The 21,281-nt window shown below is 37.4% G+C and overlaps 1 protein-coding gene across 4 annotated transcripts in view; it reads right to left on the reverse strand.

The window, feature by feature from the left end:
* diaph3 (diaphanous-related formin 3) overlaps positions 1–21,281 on the reverse strand; it is a 412,973-nt gene that overhangs the window by 26,469 nt on the left and 365,223 nt on the right. For 3 of the 4 annotated variants that reach the window (XM_058790773.1, XM_058790772.1, XM_058790774.1), the window contains one exon: positions 11,579–13,035. The exons of the other annotated variant lie outside the window; for it this stretch is intronic. In XM_058790773.1, coding sequence (XP_058646756.1) covers positions 12,800–13,035 — 236 coding nt within the window. In that variant the 3' untranslated portion in view covers positions 11,579–12,799. Of the gene's footprint in view, positions 1–11,578; positions 13,036–21,281 lie in introns of those variants that run through there. 4 annotated transcript variants of the gene reach the window in all.

Here is a 21,281-nt window from a genome sequence, read left to right on the forward strand (position 1 = left end):
GAAACAACATGCATTGTGTTGGTAGGAGACCGTATGTGCCACAGGACACAGGTAGCACATGGAAGCTGTGCCCTGGTGCTTGTACAAAGACTGAATCACAGGCTAACTGCACATGAATAGTCTATGGCTAACGAGAGAGGAGCAATTAGCCACGCATTAAAGCCTGAACAGCATACCAATCTTTGATTCACTGTCAATGCAACTGCTTTGCATTACTTGGGATATAATTAGCATACACGTTTCCTTCTCTTGTTTTTCTACCTCACCTTAGTATTGTGATCCAGGGGTAATTAGAAGCTCATTGTACCATTAATTCCTCACCAGCTATCCTCTACTGGAGCGTGAACATGCATGCAAGCTTGTCAGACGTACACAGCCTGTTAAAACAAAAAATAAAATGTGAATCCCGGGCTGTAATGCATCTTCTACTTAACCTGAGAAAATGTGAATATTATAGCCTCGAACAGAGAGATTATGTGCTGTAGTAAATGCGACATGTTTTGCATGTTATAATGCTGAACTAAATCCTCGTAATAACCTTGTTGCGGCAAGTAATATTTCAAATGCATCAAATATGCTGTACTGCTGATAGTGCATTTAACAGCGACAGCTGAAAATATTCTCCCCTTACAAAGCATTGTTGACATCCCGGTACTGCCGTAGACATGTATGGTTATACATATTAATGAGGCAGATTTGTTTATTCATCTCTTGTTTTACATAGTAGCTAAGAGAGAAAGAGAGAGAGGGTTTTGAAATGACACTCGGGGTTTATAAATTAGATCAGACATCTCTTCGACTTGTTTTTCTAAAACTAGCCCCGTGGCCTGCTCCTTTCTCTCCATCTTAATTCCCCTCATCAAGCTCCTTCCATAGCAACTGTTTCTCTGCACACCTTAAAAAAAAAAAAAAAAAAAAAACAACCTTCATCGACACGTCTGCAATGTGTGTTTTGATTTTATGCCGCCGCTCTTCTCTCTGTGCATTTTTCACTAATCCAGGGCTCTTGGCAAATTATGGCTGTTAAATATTAAGAGCATCTATAAACTTTGGGGGCAAGTGGAGTAGGTGGTGCAGTGATTTGATTTGCAGTTTGTCAAAGTGACTTTTAGTCAGATTTTGGGGTTGCCACACCGGTGAATAACGGCAACAGATTATTATTATTTTTTTCATTCTCTGATCTGCTGCTCTGTTTCTTTACACCTGCTTGCTGGGGGGTGGGGGCAGTGTCTTTCTTCTCCACATTCAGCTAATGAGAAGTTCCTCTTCACTGTTTTTTTTTTATGTCAGTTTGCGACCGTTTAATAACAGTCTCCTCTCCACCTGTAGCTGGTGTGTGGTGAGCGCACTGGCGCCGTTGTCCTGTGGCTGCCGTCGCATCATCCAAGAGGATGCTGCACACCGGTGGTGGTTGAGGAGGGACCCTCAACTATATAACAGGTCTTCTGAAGTTATATGATAACTTTGTGTGAGGAATAGCTCAAAATTAAAATAATATATCAAATGAATGGCAAATATCATGCTGTTCATGTGTAAAGACCCATTAACAGTAACAGTACGATTAAACAATAAAACTACAGTAAAACAGTAAAATAAAAAAAATACAAATATTAGACAATATTAATAAAAAGAAAAAGTGCACTTTAAATACCCGGATGATGCACTTAAATAACGAAAAAGCAAGCTATGGAATGTTGAACACTTCATGCACTCAACTGTCATAGCTTTAATTATGTCGCGAAGGGGGAGGGGCTGTCAGACTCCAATTATTAAAGACAAAATAACGTTATATAATTCATAAACTACATGATTGAGTACATAGTGCATAGTGTGTCATTTGGGACGCAGTTTTTGTCTTTTAATTTAGTTTTAGTCCTGTATTTATTTTTGCTCAAAATTATAATGACTGTTGTCATTTGGGAAATTTATTCTTTGCATTGCAGGTATTGCACTTTTACTAATAAGCAAAACTCAATAGAATGTCGACTCACATGGTTTATTTTACCTCACCCATTGTACTGATATAGGCTATTTATTATATAAATTAATATCAAAGACATAGGCACTCTCTCTGTCTACATTATAAAAACTGGTAAAACAAACAAATATTATAACACTGACTCCTAATAGTAATTTATATAACTCCAAATTGCAATAATGATTCTCTATTAAAACAACCGCATTTATTCAGCAACCACAATTGCAAACTATATAGTTGAAATCTCATGACAGAACAAAGACTGGCTGAATGACACTTTCATTTAAGCTGAAGATCTCACATGAAGATTGCTAAACTCCAGCTAACTTGTATGTTGGTGGTTTCAGATCATTGTTGGTGCTTCCGCAATGAAGATCAAGCACGTGCACATAATTGCCAGATTGTAAAAATTAAGCAAAACACGGTGCATAAAATGTATCCTTTTACCAGAGAAGCTTTGATCTGGATATCTGGCAACTACACACATGGAAGCTTGCAGTGTCTCTACTATGCAAGCTTTCACGTGTGTGGTTGCCAGATATCAAGACTCTGCAAAAATATTTTGACTTTTTTTTTTTTTGACAAAAATAAAAAGAGATTTTGGTATAAATTTTAGTCTCGTCTTTTATCGTCAATGATATTGCATGCTGATATAGTCGCAGTTATTGTTTATTGACCTCGTCAACAAACATTTTGCGTCAATGAAATTAACACTACTATTGAGTTGGCATTGTATTCTTGTGATATCTACTATCTTATGATAGTAACCATACCCCAACATGTCTCTGCAGTCTTTTGAGATCCCCAGATCTCAGTTTAAAAACCCCTGATATAGACTATTTATTTTGGTCTCTTTTGGTCAATATGAACTGTCTTTCAATGGGCAAAAAGCTATATAAAGATTCTTCAGAATGTCTCCTTTTATGTTCCATGTTAAAAACAGTATGGGAGTTAAAAACATGTTTGGAGTAAAGAATGAAAGGGTGAACGTTTTTTGTTTTAAACAGGAAGCAATACATTGCTTTCATTATAAAATGAGATAAAGCAGAACATGGCAGGACGAGCAAACCTTAAGAGGTGCGTGAGGAGGAACTTGGTCAAAGTGGAGTCGTTTGGGGTTAAGCCATGATGTCAGTCGGGACTCAGAGACTCAGCTGTTCTGGGCAGCCTCATACAAACAGGCCTGGTTTAACACGATAAGTAGATTTACACCGTTCTCCTCTCAACCCCTCCTACAAAGTGTTGAGAGAGACAGAGAGCAGTAGAAGAGAGTGAGGTAATACAACATTTTTTACAACCTCTCTCATTCTCAGTCTGAAGACTTAACACAAGGTCAAAGAGTCAACACCATTTCTACTTCACATTACATCACACCGCTGTCTCAGAGGACAAGAAGTGAGAGAGAGCTGAAGGAAATGAGGAATGGGAGAGTGAGATGGTGTGACTGAAAGTGAGATACACACCTATATTTGACCATGTTCTAAGACATGTTCAGGCTTGCTTAACATGGTGCGAAATCATCAGCATGAATATCCTGATCGGCTGAAGACAGATGCAGACAGTGTGATTTTATTTTTTTTCCTGTCCTTTACATTCATTGCTTGACAGAAAGTGTGATATGACCCCAGTGAGATCATGGGGAAAACCAAATCTGTGCAACATCAATGCTTTTTTATGTCAGACTGTACCCTATGCCATATACATCCCAGTCACAACTGGCATCACTGAATTTACATATCCAAACACATGTCTGACATCCTCACTAAAAAGCTAACTTAAAATGAAAACACACCAACCCAAGCAAGCCTTGACATAAACACTAATTACAAAATGCTTGTTACATATATGAACAAGCTAGTATAAAAATACTTGTGCTTTTAAATTATTGAAATATTTCTTTTAAATTTTTCCTTAGGTCAAATGGTCTTGGCTGACACATGAACAAAGACTGCCACTTTTGCTCTATAATGAAAAAAAAAAAAAATCTTATTACTGAAAATTGTTCATTGAAAAAAAAAAAAAAAAAAGGCCCCCAGCTTAAGAGATAATTAAATTTTCCCATTGTGTAATATTTAAAGGAACAAGTCAATTGACATGATCCTAATTCTATAGCTCCGGTATTACACAAGGCATTTGCCAGCATGGATTGATTAATCACTTTAGTGATGTGAAGTATTTATCATCGGTAGATGATCTGCCACATTCATTTTTTGGCCTGGAATATGATCTCTGGACAGTTTAATTAAAATACAATAAAATAATGTGGAACTGTCGCTTTGCAGCACTAAATGAAAAATACAATGACAGTATGCTTAAGCTGAACAGTCAGTTGTTGTCTCTGGAGTTCATTAAGCGTTTTTGGTTGTTATTTTATGAGCGCTGATTGCATATTACCTTTATAGTCAAACGTAATTGCCATGAAAAGTCTGAATGAAGGAAATAGTTTTAATGGATCTTTAACAGTAATTACAGAATGCTCACAGCTCGTCTGTTCAGACGTGTGCATAAACGGCTCTCTGTTGTGACTCTCGGTGAGGGCAGGGACCTCCCCCATCATTAAAAAGACTCACAAACAGGATAATGAATCCCAGAAGACCCTCCACATGGTTCCGCCCGCCCAGTCGCTGTCACTGCCGCCAAGGAGATCAAAGGCTGCCACTTTGTACTTGCACTCTGCTCCAAACATAATCTTCGAGTTATTCTCTCTCTCCATCTGAGCTTTTTAAACCATCATCATAAAGCAATTTTTTGCTGAGGTAGATTAAACATGAATGGACTGCAATTCCAGATTCGGTCCTTGTGCTTCTTCCATTGCACAAATATAATGACAAAGTTATTATAAAGTACTTGCATATGCACACAATTTTTCCTATTCATCCTCAGAAGGAAAACCTTTTAGCTTCACATTTCCTTTCTACAATATTACCTTATTTTTTTTTAGGAGCAATGCAGATATCCCAGCTGATTTTCACCAACAAGCAAAGTTTCATAAAAAATAAAAATAAATAAACGAATACTCCGCAAGGATGCATAAAAAGTGCCAGTAAAGACATTTATAATGTTACAAAATATTTCAGTTTCAAATAATTGTTCCATTGAACTTTCTATTCATCAAAAAAAAAAAAAAAGAACTGTTGCATTGTCTCCAGGATGGTTCAGGAAACCTACCTGCAAAGCTACCTGAAAAACTAGTGCACCGAGGGCAAAAGCTGCTTTAAACAAAAGATGGTCACATCAAATGTTGATTTCATTTAGGTAATAGAAGTTAATTGATAAAGAAAATCTATTTATGACATTATTTTTGACAGCATCCTCATTTTACAGCATTTTTACACAAGTGCCTGCCCTAAAACTTTTAAGAGTACTGTAGCTTTGCAGGTAGGTTTCTTGAAGCATCTTGGAGACGCTGCCACAGTTCTTCTCGATTTAGTCTGTCTCAGTTTGTTCTGTTTCTTCATGTGATTCCAGACGGACTGGATAATGATCAGATCAGTTCTCTGTGTGGAGCACTGGCTGCTGTCAAACAAAAATCTCTCTGGATTATTACAATTAATGGCAAAATGAATGTTTGGAAATGTAAACTGATATACTACAGCAAAAGATAGAAATAACTGACTTAAAACCATTTTTTTAGCTGGTGAAAATTGTTCTAATGATTTGGCCACCACTGTGTGTATATATCACATGCACTCTGTGCATATTGGCTTATACTACTATATTTTTCTTTACACATTCTTGTTTCTGTGCATCCTATAAATAAGATAAAAAAAAGCACATAAATACAAAAAGACGTGTAATGCTGCTAACCATCAGTTTGTTCCTGGACCTCATTGGCAGGTGATGTTGTGCCCTGTCTACATGGTGGCACGCTGGCCTGGTTCCATCATATGTGCTCCAGGCATTGTCCTTCCTGCACATCATCACACACTCACCCATGGTGATGTGACCTTGCAGAGTCAGGGCTTCCAGGCCAAAAACAGCCTGAAATTCCCTGCCAGCACCCCTAACCGGACAGAAACCCCTTCTCACAGTCCGTACCCCGAGGGAAAATGATTATCTTTCTGTCTGGAAAAGCATAGAAAAGGACAACCACACTCCTCCCCCAACATCTTGCCTCGAACTTAAGCTTTGCTGACAGCCACTGACTCACACAGTGGCCACAGTCAAGTCTATTTATATGCTGCAGTTTCTGAGGAGGTCTTAACAGTTCGCAGACAATGCTGCGACACTTTCTAGGACTCACTCTATTTGCACTCATTTTCACCTCTGAGCTGCTTTTAACCAAATTTGAAGAAGCCTCGTCCTTTGAGGACACTTTGTAAGGTCTAATTTACCCTTGTTTTCATGCAGAGCAACAACTGGAAAGATTTTACCAAAGCCAAGGCTAGGGATTTGCACTAAATCATTCCGCATTTGCATGAACCAATAATGGGCATTCAGGTTAAAAAGGAGCTTAGAGTTTGTTTCCTTACCTAAGACTTCTTTAAACTTCGTTCATTGCTTAAACCCCCCCCAAAAAAGCTTTTTCTTAAAGAACACCATGGCCTCTATCAACGATTGAGGCCATCTTTTCTCAAAGGGCCTGTCCTTGAGATAGAAATAGACCAGGAACAGTTGAGAAAAGAGAAGGTGCTGGATTATCCCGAATCCAACGCAATCATGTTGGAGCAGGTGACTCAGCTGTTCTGCTCGGCTAAAGCCTCCGATGATTCTGTTGCCCCTTACAGTAAGACCACTAGGAACGGACAGAAGTGCCATTTCAAGGTGAAAAAAAAAACCTTCTGGAGTCGAGCAAGGAGAAAAAGAGTGAGAAGGAACAAGATAAGGTGCAAGCTCTTTCCATTTTTGGTGAAAAGTATCCGCAAGGCACGTTGTGAAAGAGACAAGTGAGACGAAAGCCCCGGGAAGAGTGAAGGTCAAAGTGCTGATCAATCCTAGGGTGGAAATGATTTGTGAGAAAGGATTTGGGACAACAGACGCAAATAGAGAAAAAGGAGACTCGCTGTGAGAGGAAGAAGATCAGTGCAGCACACTTAAGCTCAGGATGTCTGGCAGAGCGTGGAGATAGAGATATGGCAAAAAGTGCCAAGCCTTCTGTCTGCTTTTGGCTCCCACAAGAGCAAAACTCCCTGCAGACTTGTTACAATACCCGACAAAAGACCTCCTCCAAACCAAGAAGGACTAAAGTATTATTAGAAACTGAATTTTGTTTCCAGGGACATGTACTCGATGGGCGCTTCACGATTAGGATGAGAAGAGGGAATGTGTGTGTGTGTGAGAGAGAAAGAAACAGAGGAGGAGGGAGAGTCTAATTTTGGAGGGCAGTCCCTCTTAATCTGGTGAACTGAGAGAGGTGAGCTACTTAGTTTTGTCACAAGTAATTTCCACAGTTTTCCTGGCCTAAAGTTCCTGTTAGTGTAGTGGATGAAAAGGCGACCACACTCCACCCCGGTGTAATTAAAACACACAAACACACACTTTGTCACCTGGTGAGGAAAGATAGAACAGATCATCTGCAGCTCATCATTAAATGTAGCACATTTTCTCATTTAAAACATGCATATATGAACAAAAAACTCAAAATATCTCAGGTTTGATGTCACTAACCTTGCAAACTGTGCCAAATCCAGTAGTTACTTCATCCTCAGAAGAACTCACTGAGTCAAAACGTTATTTTGTAAACATAACTTTTTTCCAGTTAGACTGATAAAAAAAATACTTGTCTTCTCACAGGATGGATGGATAGATAGATAGACTGGCCTCTGTAAGCTAGAAGAGGTGTGGGTGAGGATTCATCCTAGTAATTTAACAGTCTTAACTCACATCTGCCTCACTCTCCCCATCTCCAATTAAACCCGAGCAGACTGCAATCTGCCACACAATATGCTTTGTTTCCCTTTAAATTATACACACAACCGCACAACTGTTCAATAAAGAAAATGCACCCCCCTCACCGCCTCTGATCTCGTTCTTGTTGTTGCCTGGAGGAAAGGCTTTGCGATGGCAGCTTGAGATGCATCAATGCATGTTCAAAAACCAACAGATGTCTGTTTCTCTTTCTCTAGTTGGACAGTCTGTGTTCGTCTTGGTTGCTACAGTTAGAGAACAGCCAGACCTTCACATTGTTATTGAGGGCCGTCTGTCAAGTAGATTCACATCCAACAGCCGAGATAGTGGAGAGAATAATAGAAACCGTCATTGTAAAAAGCACACAAACACAGTGGAAAAAAGTACATACTGTAATAACAACAATAAAAAAGCCATTTCAAGTCATTTGAAGCATAATTAACAAAAGTAGTATGAACTACACAAACAAGCCTTAACCTCTTCCACTTGACCTTCGTTCTCAGTCGACCTGACATCGGGACGGAGCATGCCTTGAGAAGAACCAATGTTTTGGCTGTGACCCTTTAACCCCTTCTGATCTCCCCGTCGTCCTGTGGAAAGCCAGCTGACAGCAGGCATTAAATAGGAATGGAATGACCACGGACTAGTGTTGGACGCTACTCGGGCAGAACTACATTGAGCAGAATTTCATATCCTCTGCTGCTCCGGTTTGTCCTATTAAGCTGGGAAAAAGGCAACGGGACTGGGTGATTTCTTGTGTTCCTGTCTTTTTGGAGTAGAGCAAGAGCAGATGAGCGAGAGAGAAAGAGGCAGTTCATAAAAAATAAAGAAGCAGAGAGCAAAGAACACGGGACACAGAAGCACAGAACATCCTCTCTCGGGGTTAAGCTCGCGGCGGCAGTGGATCGTTTGAAGCAGAGATGGTGAGAGTGAGCTCCTGTCTGATGCTAATACAGAGGGGAACGAGGAAGGCCGTGCTTCATTAGCATTGCTTTTGCTGGAGCTGTCCATGGTGCTGATCGGAGCTGTGATCCCGCTAAGGGCAGCACTAACACACACCGCCTGCAGAGAGCCTGACGTCTCGGACGACTAAATGCAAATAAAGAGCACGGAGGAGAGGAATTGACAACGTTCTTTCCAATGTGGACGTGTGACTTTGCAGCTTAGGATATGGATGCAAACTGATAAGATTTCATTTTGGCACAAAGAGCTATTCGGCCTGTTGTTGTGATGGGCTTTTATCCTCTGGTAACTGTGGGGTCTGTTTAGGCTGCAAAGTGTGCTGCATGTACACAGGGTATTTAAATGGAGATTTGGTGTGGAAATTATTGTCAATTATGTTGTTTTCTGGGTTATTGGTTTCAAAGAATACCAATACGGTTTCTTTTCAGACTCATTCAATTCTACCGCTGGGCGATGCTATCTTTTATGTCATCTATTTTGTGTGACTTAGGGCAATTCACAAATACTTGAGCTCAGTTGCAAAAGAAAACTACCTGGAAATCATTTTAGTGTGCATCATAAGCATGTAAGACCAAATGTAGGTAAAAATATGCAGCCTGCTAGGGAACTGCTGTTCTAAGGCAGCAGTACTAGTGGATATCTGACAAATAACATGTACTATACGTGACATTTTTCCCTTTTCAAGATCAATAATTTAGGATACATTTATGTACACTATAGTTTGGGGTTGGTAAGATTATTTATGCTTTTATCTCTTATGGTCACCTAGGCTGTATTTAATTGTCAAAAATATAGTAAAAACAGCAACATTGTGAAATACTATTGTAATTTTAAATATTTTAAAATGTAATTTATTTCAGTGATGCAAAACTGAATTTTCAGCATCATTACTAGTCTTTGGTGTCAAATGATCCTTCAAAATTCTTTAATTTGCTGAATTGGTGCTCAAAAATACTTTTATAATTATTAATGTTTTGTTGGTTAATATTGTTGTGGAAATTGTGATACATTCTTTTTTTTTCAGGATTCTTTGAATAAAATCAGTGTCTTATCACTTTTGATCAATTTAATGCCTCATTGCTTAATAAAAACACAAATTTAATAATAATAATAATAATAATAAAACAGGGTTTCTACAGATGTGAACAAGTTTAATTTAAGACTTTTTAATACCACCTTATATGAAATTTAAGACCTAAACCTGTAATAGAAATACACATCATATTACATACATGTAATATTTAATGTAAAAAGAAAACAAAATATCATCACTGTCAAAAATGCTGTTTATCATCATGAGATACAGTGAACTTTTCATATCAGCAGACAATATTCAATACAAAATATCCCCACAAAAGTACTGCATCACCAATATTTTTGGTGGTGTAAACCATTTATTCTAAAGCAATATTTTCAGTGTTTTTATCAGTTTTTACACACTTAAACCTGCATTTTTTTTTTTTTTTACTTACCTTTACAAAGGCCTATTTTTAACCTTTTTAAATGTATGTATCATCGTTCATGTGAAATTATTACAGTTTATCAATAAATTCAATATACACAATAGGGCTGTTACCAGTCAGATTAAATCAGTTACACTGCAAAATTACAACTGCAATAAATAATGTTATGAGATTAATGTTGTAAAAACATTTATGAATATACAAAATGTTGGGGGGATGCAATACTTTTCAACATACTAAGCCACCAATAGATGGCGGTAAATCACTTAAGTGAGTCACTGAGTCATTCAACCGATTCGTCCAAAACGCTGAATCATTCCGTAAAAAAAGATTGTGCAATTCTTCTGCGGTGATCTTTGTTTGGAACTATTTTCGTTGGTGAAATAGGACAAAACAGCAAATATTGTGCCTAAAATGTTAGTACTTAACTAGCCTACTTGTTTATTGAACTAAAATCATTTGCAATCATAAGAATATTCAGCAAAAGAGCTCCCTTGTCATGGTATACTTAACGTTAAGTATATGCTATTATGAATAAACTAAGCATTTTTTATTTTTACCTCAGCATGTTTCTTCTGAGTTTCTTTATGTGTGCTGTTATGCTCGTTTGTTTTGAAGTCTCGCAAAGAGACAGGCAGTGAGCCTCAACAGCGCGATCTTGATACCAGTAACCAAAAATTGAAGACCCATCGATTGAAGACATTTTAAGGACCCGCGGACACCCTGTAAAATAACAGTTAATAAAACTTGAAATCCTACTGACCCCAATTTTTTGAAAAATAGAGTATAAATAAAGGATGTAAGCTTTTTTGGGGGGGTATAAATAATGTAATAAAAATTTAAAAATGGAGTATGCTATCATGTCGCACTTTGGCCAACTGCTTTCACTTCCTGACATGTCATGTCAATTATCCATGTATCTTCACAAAGCAACCAGCATTCCCAAATAACACCAGCATCCTACTGCCGTGAAGGGGCAAACCCACTTGCCCCATTTCAAGTAGATTAATGAAACTGGATCAGACAACCTTTGGAAACAGCATTCGTTATTATTTACAATACAATAAACACTGTGATTGTGGGTAGCAGAGGCTTTCATCTCTCCAGGAGGTGCCAGCCTTCCTCCCTAACCTCACCCCAACTCTCAGGTAACCGTGCATAAAATAAGATTTCTCAATGAATGAGGAGGATGCACGAGAACATATGCACCCTTTTAATGAGGGAAACTGACTGAGAGAGTAAGTGGAATAAAATTAAAAAAAGAAAAGAATTGACATTCGTCTGTTTTGAAGCCAAACAAAAGACTGAGTCCTCTGCATCGTTTTTTCTTTTCCTTATTTTATTTGAAATATTTCAACAAAGGATATCACCGCAATAATGTCTAACCAATAACAGGAATGTTGTTTCAAAGAATCAAAAAAGGTGATGGGAGTGAGTCGAGAGAGAGAGAGAGCGAGAGAGCGAGAGAGAGAGAGAGAGAGAGAGAGAGAAAGAGATGTGATTTCACAGGTAATCGCATTCCGATGTCACGCCTGATTGAGAGCAGTAAAGAGGAAAATCACATCAGGAATAGCAAAACAGAAAACATCATGAGGAATGTGAAAACTTGCCAATTATACAATGAGAAAACACGTGCACACGAGACAGACAAACACAAAAAGAAATCAAATGTCTAAAAAAAAAAAGGAAACATTATTTGGAAAAGCAGCAGATCCAAGAACAAATGTGCAGAGGAGGAGTGTGCATTATATCAGTGAGGTCTGCTAAGCAGTACAAATACTCCTGGCACTCAGGGATCTGCTGTCAGAACCGCTGCTCTTGCATAGTACCGTCTTCTCTTGAGGGGGACGAAACCCAACTAATACATTCTTATCTCAAAAATAGAAAATTTAAAGTAATTGCTCATAAGTATAAAGATTTCCATGCATATTAAAACTTTTTTTTAGGATTAATTTGATTACGTTTACATGAATACAAACAAAGATAAATAAGATTCACACTGGAAAAAAGTGATTTATATTTGTAATAAACATAAGATATAGCTATGTTATTAAAGATGCTAAAAATTTATTTTTTTGATCATATGAAAGCGGTAAAATGAGTCTGAATGCAGAAATGGAAAATTAGATTTAACAAATTATTGCTCAAACGTCTATGTATGTGAAAATACGCATGTTAAAGAGCAGCGTGAAGCTTTCAAAGAGTAATAATTGGTCTGTTTACGACATTAAAAAAAGACAAGTGCTTGGCCCAAAGGTCACTCTAAACCGTCCGGTAATTAGCTGCTTAATACAAAACAGCGACGAGTTTTCATCCTGGACCCGACCAGCACAATGACTCGCACTTCTATGGACAACAAGTATGTTGTCGGAGGTAAAAGGGCAGAGGAGACGGATGGGAAAGGTTAATTGTTAAGACTTTTCCTATGCGCGTATGTGCGCAACACGTCGGCATTTATTAGCAAAAGGTGACTGTGAGCTTTGTTTCTTTTTTGTGTCTGTGTCGCCGAAGTGACTACAGAGGTCAAACCCAAGAGGCAGTGATGTCATCACAGGGCACGCAGGCGGGCGAGCAAGGCCTCCACGTCCGTGTCACCATTGGATGAGCAAAGCGTTGGAGTTTGCTCTTTTTCTTTCTCCCTCTCGGGCCGGTGGATTGGCCTGTGGGCTGCAGACGGATGGGGTTCGCTCTCGTAATGAGGCTCCTTGGCAGTGGGTGCTCGTGTCGAGTTGAAATTGATATTCTGCCGCGACCGTGACCTTTGCAGAGGTGCCTTCATGTTTTCTGCAGGAGAGACGGGAGGGAGGGAGAGAGAGAGAGAGAGAGAGAGAGAAAAAAAAAACAGGTTCTCATGAAAACGTTTATAAAATTTAGCAGCTCTTTGAGGACGGGTCGCGCCGGCACTGAAGTCATCAAAGAAATGAAAGAGGAAGACGGAGAGCAATGTAGCCGACAGCATGACAACATGATAAAAATAAAAGAGGCGCGCACGTAGAGGCTCGCTCACCTCAGCACCGTCACCTCTCACCCTTTTTATTGCAGCTGCTGTTCTTTTAGCCTTTCCAGCACTAAATCTCTGATCAATGATGTGGCGCAGGGGCTTGTGGGAAGCCGTCACACTGACTTAATGCTCTGCACTGCTTCACTACCTCAGTGCATCTACCTGATCAGACTGATGCAACCTCTGACCGTCCTTCTCTTACTCACTCTTACCGCCATCCAGACTGTGAGAGGAGTTCAAAAGTCTGAAATCACAAGCGAAAATGCTTTGATTTAAGACATTTTAAATTATAAATGATCAGTGTAACAATTTGACAAAACGTAAATTATAAAAAAAAAAAAAAAATGAATTCATAAAAAATAAGACTAATGGCAGCAGCTTTAGATTAGATACCTACAAATAATGCAGAATCTAATTAACAGTTATTATTCACAGTTTTCTGTTTGAATTTTTTTTAAACTTTGATTTTAAAGTGCAAATTGATCAAATACGGCCTCACTGGAAGACTGTTTCCAAAAATAAAATGAGAAATTGTGAGATACAAAGTCAGAATTATCCAATATTATTTCTCACATCTGTGATTTTGTAAATCACAAAATAATATAAACATTAAAAAACAAACAAAAAAATAATTTGAAATAATGCAAATAAATGAGGTCACACTTTATTTTAAGGTACAGTTCTCCTAATTAGCTTCTTATTAATAGTTAGTAAGATAGCTGTTAAGTTTAGGTTTTGGGTAGGATTAGGGATGTAGAATATTGCAGAATATGTGCTTTATAAGTATGGTCCCTATACTAAAGTGTTATCATAAATAATAATACAACTGTAATAATAATTAACAGTTGCAATCGTGAGATGAAGTCACATTGTGATATATAAAGTCACAAATGCAAGCGATAAATGTAGTGTCAAATGTAAGATATAAAATCACAATTATGAGAAATAAATGTCAATTATCTTTTCAATTTAAAAAAAAAAAAAAAATATTATTATTTTGTTTTATTTATTAAAACTCTGATGTGGAAACAGGCTGTTTTTAGACTCGAGTTTTGGACCCCACATTTACACTACAAACCCAGGAATAAGAGTGGTATATGGAAGGATGTGTTTATATGTAGAGAGAAAAAAAAAAAAGATCAAGCAAATGAATAAATAAGAGCAAAAGCAAAGAGAAAATCATTTCCATACTCATCTGACCTTGCCTTGACCTGTATGAATGCTGTATGGAGCAGTATGGCTGAGAAACTACTATAAGTTTTCCTGGTTGGTCCTGGACTGAGCGATTTTTTCATCATATCAGCGACGATTACTGCACCGGTCTCGAATCTCTCATGACAGCATATATTACAGCCACGCCGCCAAAAAAAAACCCGAAAAAAAAAAAATTCCCTGAAAAAACCTACAGTATTACAAACAGAGCCTCACCAAGGTGCAAAGCACACTCGTTCACTTCAGCACAGGAGCGAGGGAGAGAGTGATGTATGAGTGCTTTAAACAAGGACAATCTCTACAAACAAGAAAGGATGGAGAATGAGAGAGAGAGAAAAGGGAGGGAAGAAAAGAGCCAGCGATAACAGCTAAGCAAAAATACCGCAATAAAGGAGCCCACAGACATGACGGTTTCCCACTGAACAAATTTCCCACTGAAAATACACAACTGCAGCTGTGTTTGTATCTCATAATAGTTTCTAGGTCTAAGCTGCAAATTTCGGCAGGGACGCAGACATTCAACACATCGAATTATCTTTATCAAGCTATAAGACCATGATAGCAAAAAAACAAAAGATTTTTGCATGATCTTAAGAGTAGTGCCTTAGGGTGTTGTTAAGTGCTTGTCAGGATGTTTCTTTGAAATTGCAAAGTGCTGTTTTGGCCCAAGATAAAAATGTCTACTCACAGGTATGATATTCAGGTCTCTAGACACAGTATTGTGTGTTCTTCAATGCAGGTCTAAGGGATATTTGGGCCCATTTTAATGTTCACTCTTTTGATGGAAAACAAAAGTCTGATTAGGGGAAAAAGCACAATACTGTTCAAAAGTTTGGAGCATTTAAAAAAGTTTATAAAAGAAGTCTCTTACAGTATGTTCATTTATTTGATAAAAAAAATAGCAAGAAGAGTAATATTAATATCACAATAAATATTAAATATTTTAAAACAATATTTTTATTTTCAATATATTCTAAAATATTTAATATACATTTTTTAAATTAATTCCTTTAAATGGCAAAGTCGATTTTCAGTCTTCAATGTCACATGATCCTTAAGAAATCATTCTAATATGATTTGATGCTCAAGAAATACTTATTAAAACTGTTGTACTGCCTACAATTTAGATTACCCCCGCCCCCCAGTTCAAAAGAACTACATTTATTTGAAAAATTAAATGTCCCTTTTGACCAATTTAATGCATCATTGGTGAATTAAAGAATTGCGTTTTAAAAAAAATCCTTAATGACTAAATGTTTGACCTGTAGTGTACAGTAGTTATAGTACAGTACAGTATGTACAGTAGTCATAGTAATATTAGCCCTGTTATAGACTAAGCCCTTAGAAGCTATAGGTTATGCATGATTATGTATAAGTCAAGAACTATAAGGATTAATGCTGTGTGAATTCTATCGTGTGTTGACCTTTTTAAAATGTGGTATATAGTAAACAATCTCATATCTTATCTAAGCAATGTGTGAAGGTCTATGATTTTGAGCACGGAGAGGACAGAAAACAGTCCATTGTGTCATCCAGAGCAAATGAGAGGTTTGAGATGAATGGTGACTGTAATGTACAGTATAGGAGTGAGTGGTGAGCCATGCTGGAGTGTGTGTGGTAGTGATTTCTCTGCGCTCTCATTACTGCTTTGTGAGAATGTGCACTCGTTTGTCTCTGTGTGCCGCTCTCTGCCCTATGCTTCAGGCCACTTTCATTAGTCTCTTTGGCTCTTCCTCTTTTGCCTTCATTTCCTGCTCATCCCATTTGCTGTTTCCCGTTCTTAAAATAATCTTTCTTTTTCTCTACATGACTCTGTTTTGCTCCATACTGCTTAATTTCTTTATCCTCTTCTTCCTTTCTCACTCAAACGGACCCTGTTGATATGGAGAGGCTGCGTGTCTCTCATTAGCGTGAGGACGAGGTCTCTGTGTCTTAATGGGTGTTAAAACACAAGCTAGAGTGGAGACACTGTACGACTACATGACTTCTGATAGCTTCTATTTTTTTACCATCCACCGGGAAGCAGCAGATGCCAAGATTTTTCTAAACTTTTTACAAGGAGTGAGAGAAAGAGGCTGAAAAAATAGAAGCAGGATGTGGTACTACAGAGACAAAGCAGTGAGCAGCTGTGACAGTCATGTTCTCTTTAATACAGGCCTTTTCAATAAGGTTATGGATCTAAAAAAACAGGACCCATTTTTTTCTAATCTATTTTTTGCAAATATAAAAACAAAATTCCAAAATAAATTAAATATTATATACAATAATAAATAATACAAAATAAAAGTTTTTGTTTGTATAATGTGTGTGTGTTCTGTGTGTATTTATTGTGTATATGTATAAATAAATAAATACACACATACAGTATATATTTTGAAAATATTTACATGTCTATATTTACAGTTTTATAATTAATATTATAAATAAATATATTTAATATATAAACAACATTTTTCTGAAATATATTTATATATGTGTGTGTGTACGCTTTTTTTTGGATGCGATTAATCATTTGACAGCACTAAAAAATACATTAAAAAAACTTTTTTATGCTACAGTTCAGCTAGATATTGATAACTACATATACACACACACATATATCTAGAGATGACATTTTGATGAGATAAATATAATGATTTTTTTTTATGTCTACTCCTTTAATATGCTACTCCATACTGTAGGCCAGACTTAAAATTCAACAGTCAATTTAATAAGACCACCATTTGAATCCTTTAATCTGTCTGGCCAGTAATTCTAAAAACTTTCAATTAATATTCCAAAAACATTCAAATCTGCCCATCCTTTCCGCTTCCCTCAAGTGCCTGTGAAGCAAACACACTGCGGTAGAAATCTGAACGCCACGTTCCTTTCATCAGTTCGTACCTCCTCAGTTAGACTCATAAAAACTCGCTCACGTCCAGACTGTGCCATCAGAGAGAGACACTCATTCCTCTCTTCAAATAGAACAGGACTGAAATACCAGTTTCTGACTTTAGAGATCATTTGCTCAATTTGCATTTTCACTGGGGGCCGCCAAGAAAATCACTTTCTTTTCATCTCTTCTCTTTCCTCCTTTCTTTCCCTCACTCTTCGCCTGAAGTTTTGGCAGGAGACTCGCCCAAACGTGACAGCGGATGAGGGCACTTGATCAACCTAACGAGCTCGAATGCAGACAGGCGTCCGATTAGTTGCAATGGAGCCTGTCTTGCACCAATCGAGACTTTAGGGGCTAAGCACAATGCAATCTGTGACACGTAATTTCCTTCTCTGCATGCCGTACGGTGCGCCATGTAATCTATAGAAGTATTAGGAATGATTATACCATCCATCTGACTGCATCCTAGCATTAGTAAGGCTGAAAATGGCACCTGGTGAATGGCTGAAGTCACATGCATGGAAATGAATGTGACTTTTCTCAGTGGGAGAAACAAGGTCATGCTACTGATACTCCTTTGATGGGACTTTGTGCTGTCGGGGTGTGTTTCAAGGCTATACATACAAAACATACATCAGTATCAGTTTTATCCTGATCAACATATTAGAATGATTTCTGAAGAATCATGTGATGTGCATTGCCGTTCAAAAGTTTGGGATCAGCAAGATTTTATGTTTTTTTTTACGTAGTCGCTTATGCTCATTAAGGCTGTATTTATATGATCATAAATACAGAAAAAAAAAAAAAAAAAACCCAGTAATATTGTCAAATATTATTGCAATTTCTAACATTTGTTTCCTATTTTAATATACTTTAAAATATAATTTATTTCTTAATTTATAATTTATAAGCCATTACTCTAGTCTTCAGTGTCACATGATCCTTCAGAAATCATTCTAATATGCTGATTTATTATCAGCGTTGAAACTGTTGTGCTGCTTAATATTTTTTATTTTTTTGGAATCTATGACACTCCTTTATTTGATTCTTTGATTAATAAAAAGTTAAAAATAACAGAATATATTCAAAATAGAATATTTTCTAACAATATAAGTCTTTAGCATCACCTTTTTATCCATTTAACACATCCTTGCTCAATAAAAGTATTAATTTCTTAAAAAAAAGAAAAAAAGAGAACAATTTACTGACCCCAAACTTTTGAATAGTAGTGTATATTGTAACAAAATTTCTATTTTGAATGAACACTGTTCTGTTTAACTTTTTATTTATCATAGAATCATGAAAAAACTATCACAGGTCCCCAAAAAATATTAAGCAGCACAACTGTTTCCAACATTGATTATAAATCAGCATATTAGAATGATTTCTGAAGGATCATGTGACACTGGAGTAACGATGTTCAAATTCAGCTTTGCTTCACAGGAATAAATTACATTTTGAAGTATATTAAAATACTGTGATTTTCAATTGCAATAATTTTTCACAAAATTACATTTTTTTTCCTTTCTGTAAATAAAGGTAGCCTTGATGAGCATAAGAAACTTTTAAAAATATTACTAATCCCAAACTTTTTAACGGCACTGTATATATGTTTAACAAATCAAGTAGAACTCATATTTACATAAAGTTTCTGTAACTTTCACAATAAAACAGAAAAAAAAAAATTCAAATAAATGCTGCTCTTTTAAACGTTCCACAAAAATATTAAGCAGCACAACTGTTTTCACCACTGATAACGATAAGAAATGTCCAATGCCCAAAGCATAACATAAGTTCACTAAAAAAAAAAGGGATGTGGATTTTCTATGGTAAATGCATGGACAAATAAACTGGCCTGCAGTGAATTATAGCAGCAACATAAGCTGATGTAACACTACAGTTTGATGACTAAATTTAGCTTAATGATCAGGCTGTCCTACTGGCCCTCTCTCGTTTGGACTCTGCGCATACTCGTTTATCTACATTTAGGTGGAAAATGGGGAGATGGCACATGCGGACAAGGTCAAGGGAAATCAGAGCTAATTCTGAGCGGGTGAATTAGACCAGAACTACTGGTAATAAATAATGCCTTAATTGATGCCTTACGGTGCACAGCGACGTGATTATGGGCAGCCACATGAATAACAGGGATCCCTGGGCGACAGAATATGGGTTTGGTTCTGCACAAATGGCAAACAATGTCAGACTACCAGAGACTGTGTGTGTATTTGATGCACTGGCTCTCAAATGATGAGGGGAGCCCTGACTGATAAAGAGGGCTGTAATTCAGAGCCCATGATGCTCTAATGTCCCTCTTTGTCTGACTGAAGGCCTCAGAGAGCGATGACTTGCACATTATACCTTATGCCTACATGAGTTAAGCAGTAATTAAGCATATCAGCAGAGACATGCCTCATCCACCGGGCACCCAACAGCCACCCACAGGTGCCACAGGTAAAGCATATTTTTGTGGGTTTCAATGGTCTTTGTCTGACATTTATGACAGTGGGAAGGCAATTAATATTAAAAAGATAAAAAGGAGGAGGAGAGGAGGTTCCAGAGAAGCTGTAACCTTCTAATTGCCAAGCTGAAGTAGTAGCATAACCCCTGAACCCAAGCAAGAGACATGCATATCAAAGCTGGTCCATGTGTTGTTCTGGGATCAGCGAGTGTGAACACTGAACTGGAAAAAGAGAATAAGCAATGATTCATGGTTAAACAGCATAATTCAGAGGTTTCCTTTTCTTCTCCAAAGACATTTTCTACATTGCATGTGCATCTCTTTGTGTTTTATGTGCCTTTGTGTGGGTGCATTTGCATGCATTTGTGCATCAGAGATCTTGTGGTATTGAGATCACACAAATGTGGCTTGGGTCTGGATCTGGGTTTTGGTCAAAGACAAGGCCAGCTTGCCAAAGTAGCAATCACGTTTGGAGGAATAATGCACCCAAAAATTACAAATCAGATATAATTTATTCAAACTTCACGTCATTCCAAACTTGTATGACTTGATTTCATTTGCAGAACACAGCATACTTTAACTAACCTGAATGTTGAATATTTCAACTAAGCTCAACGTCAGCTAAAACATCATTGATTTTTGCATATCACGACCAAGTATCATGAAGTTTGAGGTTTGTGTCACCATATTCAATGTCAGTATGAGTTTACATAAAAATGGTTTAAATTTTATTTCTGTAAAAATTATGCCATTATTTACTCATCCTTAAGCCATTCTAAACATGCATGCCTTTCTTCTGTGGAACACAAAAGACAACATTTTGAACTGTTGGTGACCCTTTCCTCCATTGTATGGACAAAAAAAGACAATCTTAAATTCCACCAAAAAAAAGAAAAGAAAGTCATACAGTTTTGAAACGACAAATGTCTGAAACGATACGGGGTCCATGATATGGGGTCCATGAAGCACTGCTCATTAATTCTGTATTTACCCAGCATGGTACTTAGACTGACAGATATGGGTCTTGAGGTCTAAATCTAGGCCTTAAAGGGGTCTAAGTCTTAGTCTGGGTGTAATCTGAACTCCAACACTAGTGTGTATACCTGTATAAACGCTCTCTTTCTCTCTCTTTGTGCAGCAGTTGTATTGAATAATCAGAGTATTTAACAAAGAGCAGCAGTGGGGAGTTGTAATCCCACAGCATTCAGCGCCTCACAAAAATTAATTACAAATGAAAACGGCTTAATGCTTACTTGAACCCGGGGAGAGAAGAGAATGTCACCAAATGATATTTGTTTAGGGGATAAGGGGGGAGAAAGAGAGTGAGAGACAGAGAGAGAGAGAGATGCATGTTGTGCTGTTTCATGATTTTGAGATGAAACATCTGTATCTCAGCATCAGAGAGACTCTAGAGAGATCTTTGATGTTGACAAAATAATCAGTATGGCATTTTGAACAACATTAGCGGTTAAAAGAGCTAA

Source organism: Onychostoma macrolepis, chromosome 11 (assembly GCF_012432095.1).
Source record: "Onychostoma macrolepis isolate SWU-2019 chromosome 11, ASM1243209v1, whole genome shotgun sequence".
Taxonomy (NCBI): domain Eukaryota; kingdom Metazoa; phylum Chordata; class Actinopteri; order Cypriniformes; family Cyprinidae; genus Onychostoma; species Onychostoma macrolepis.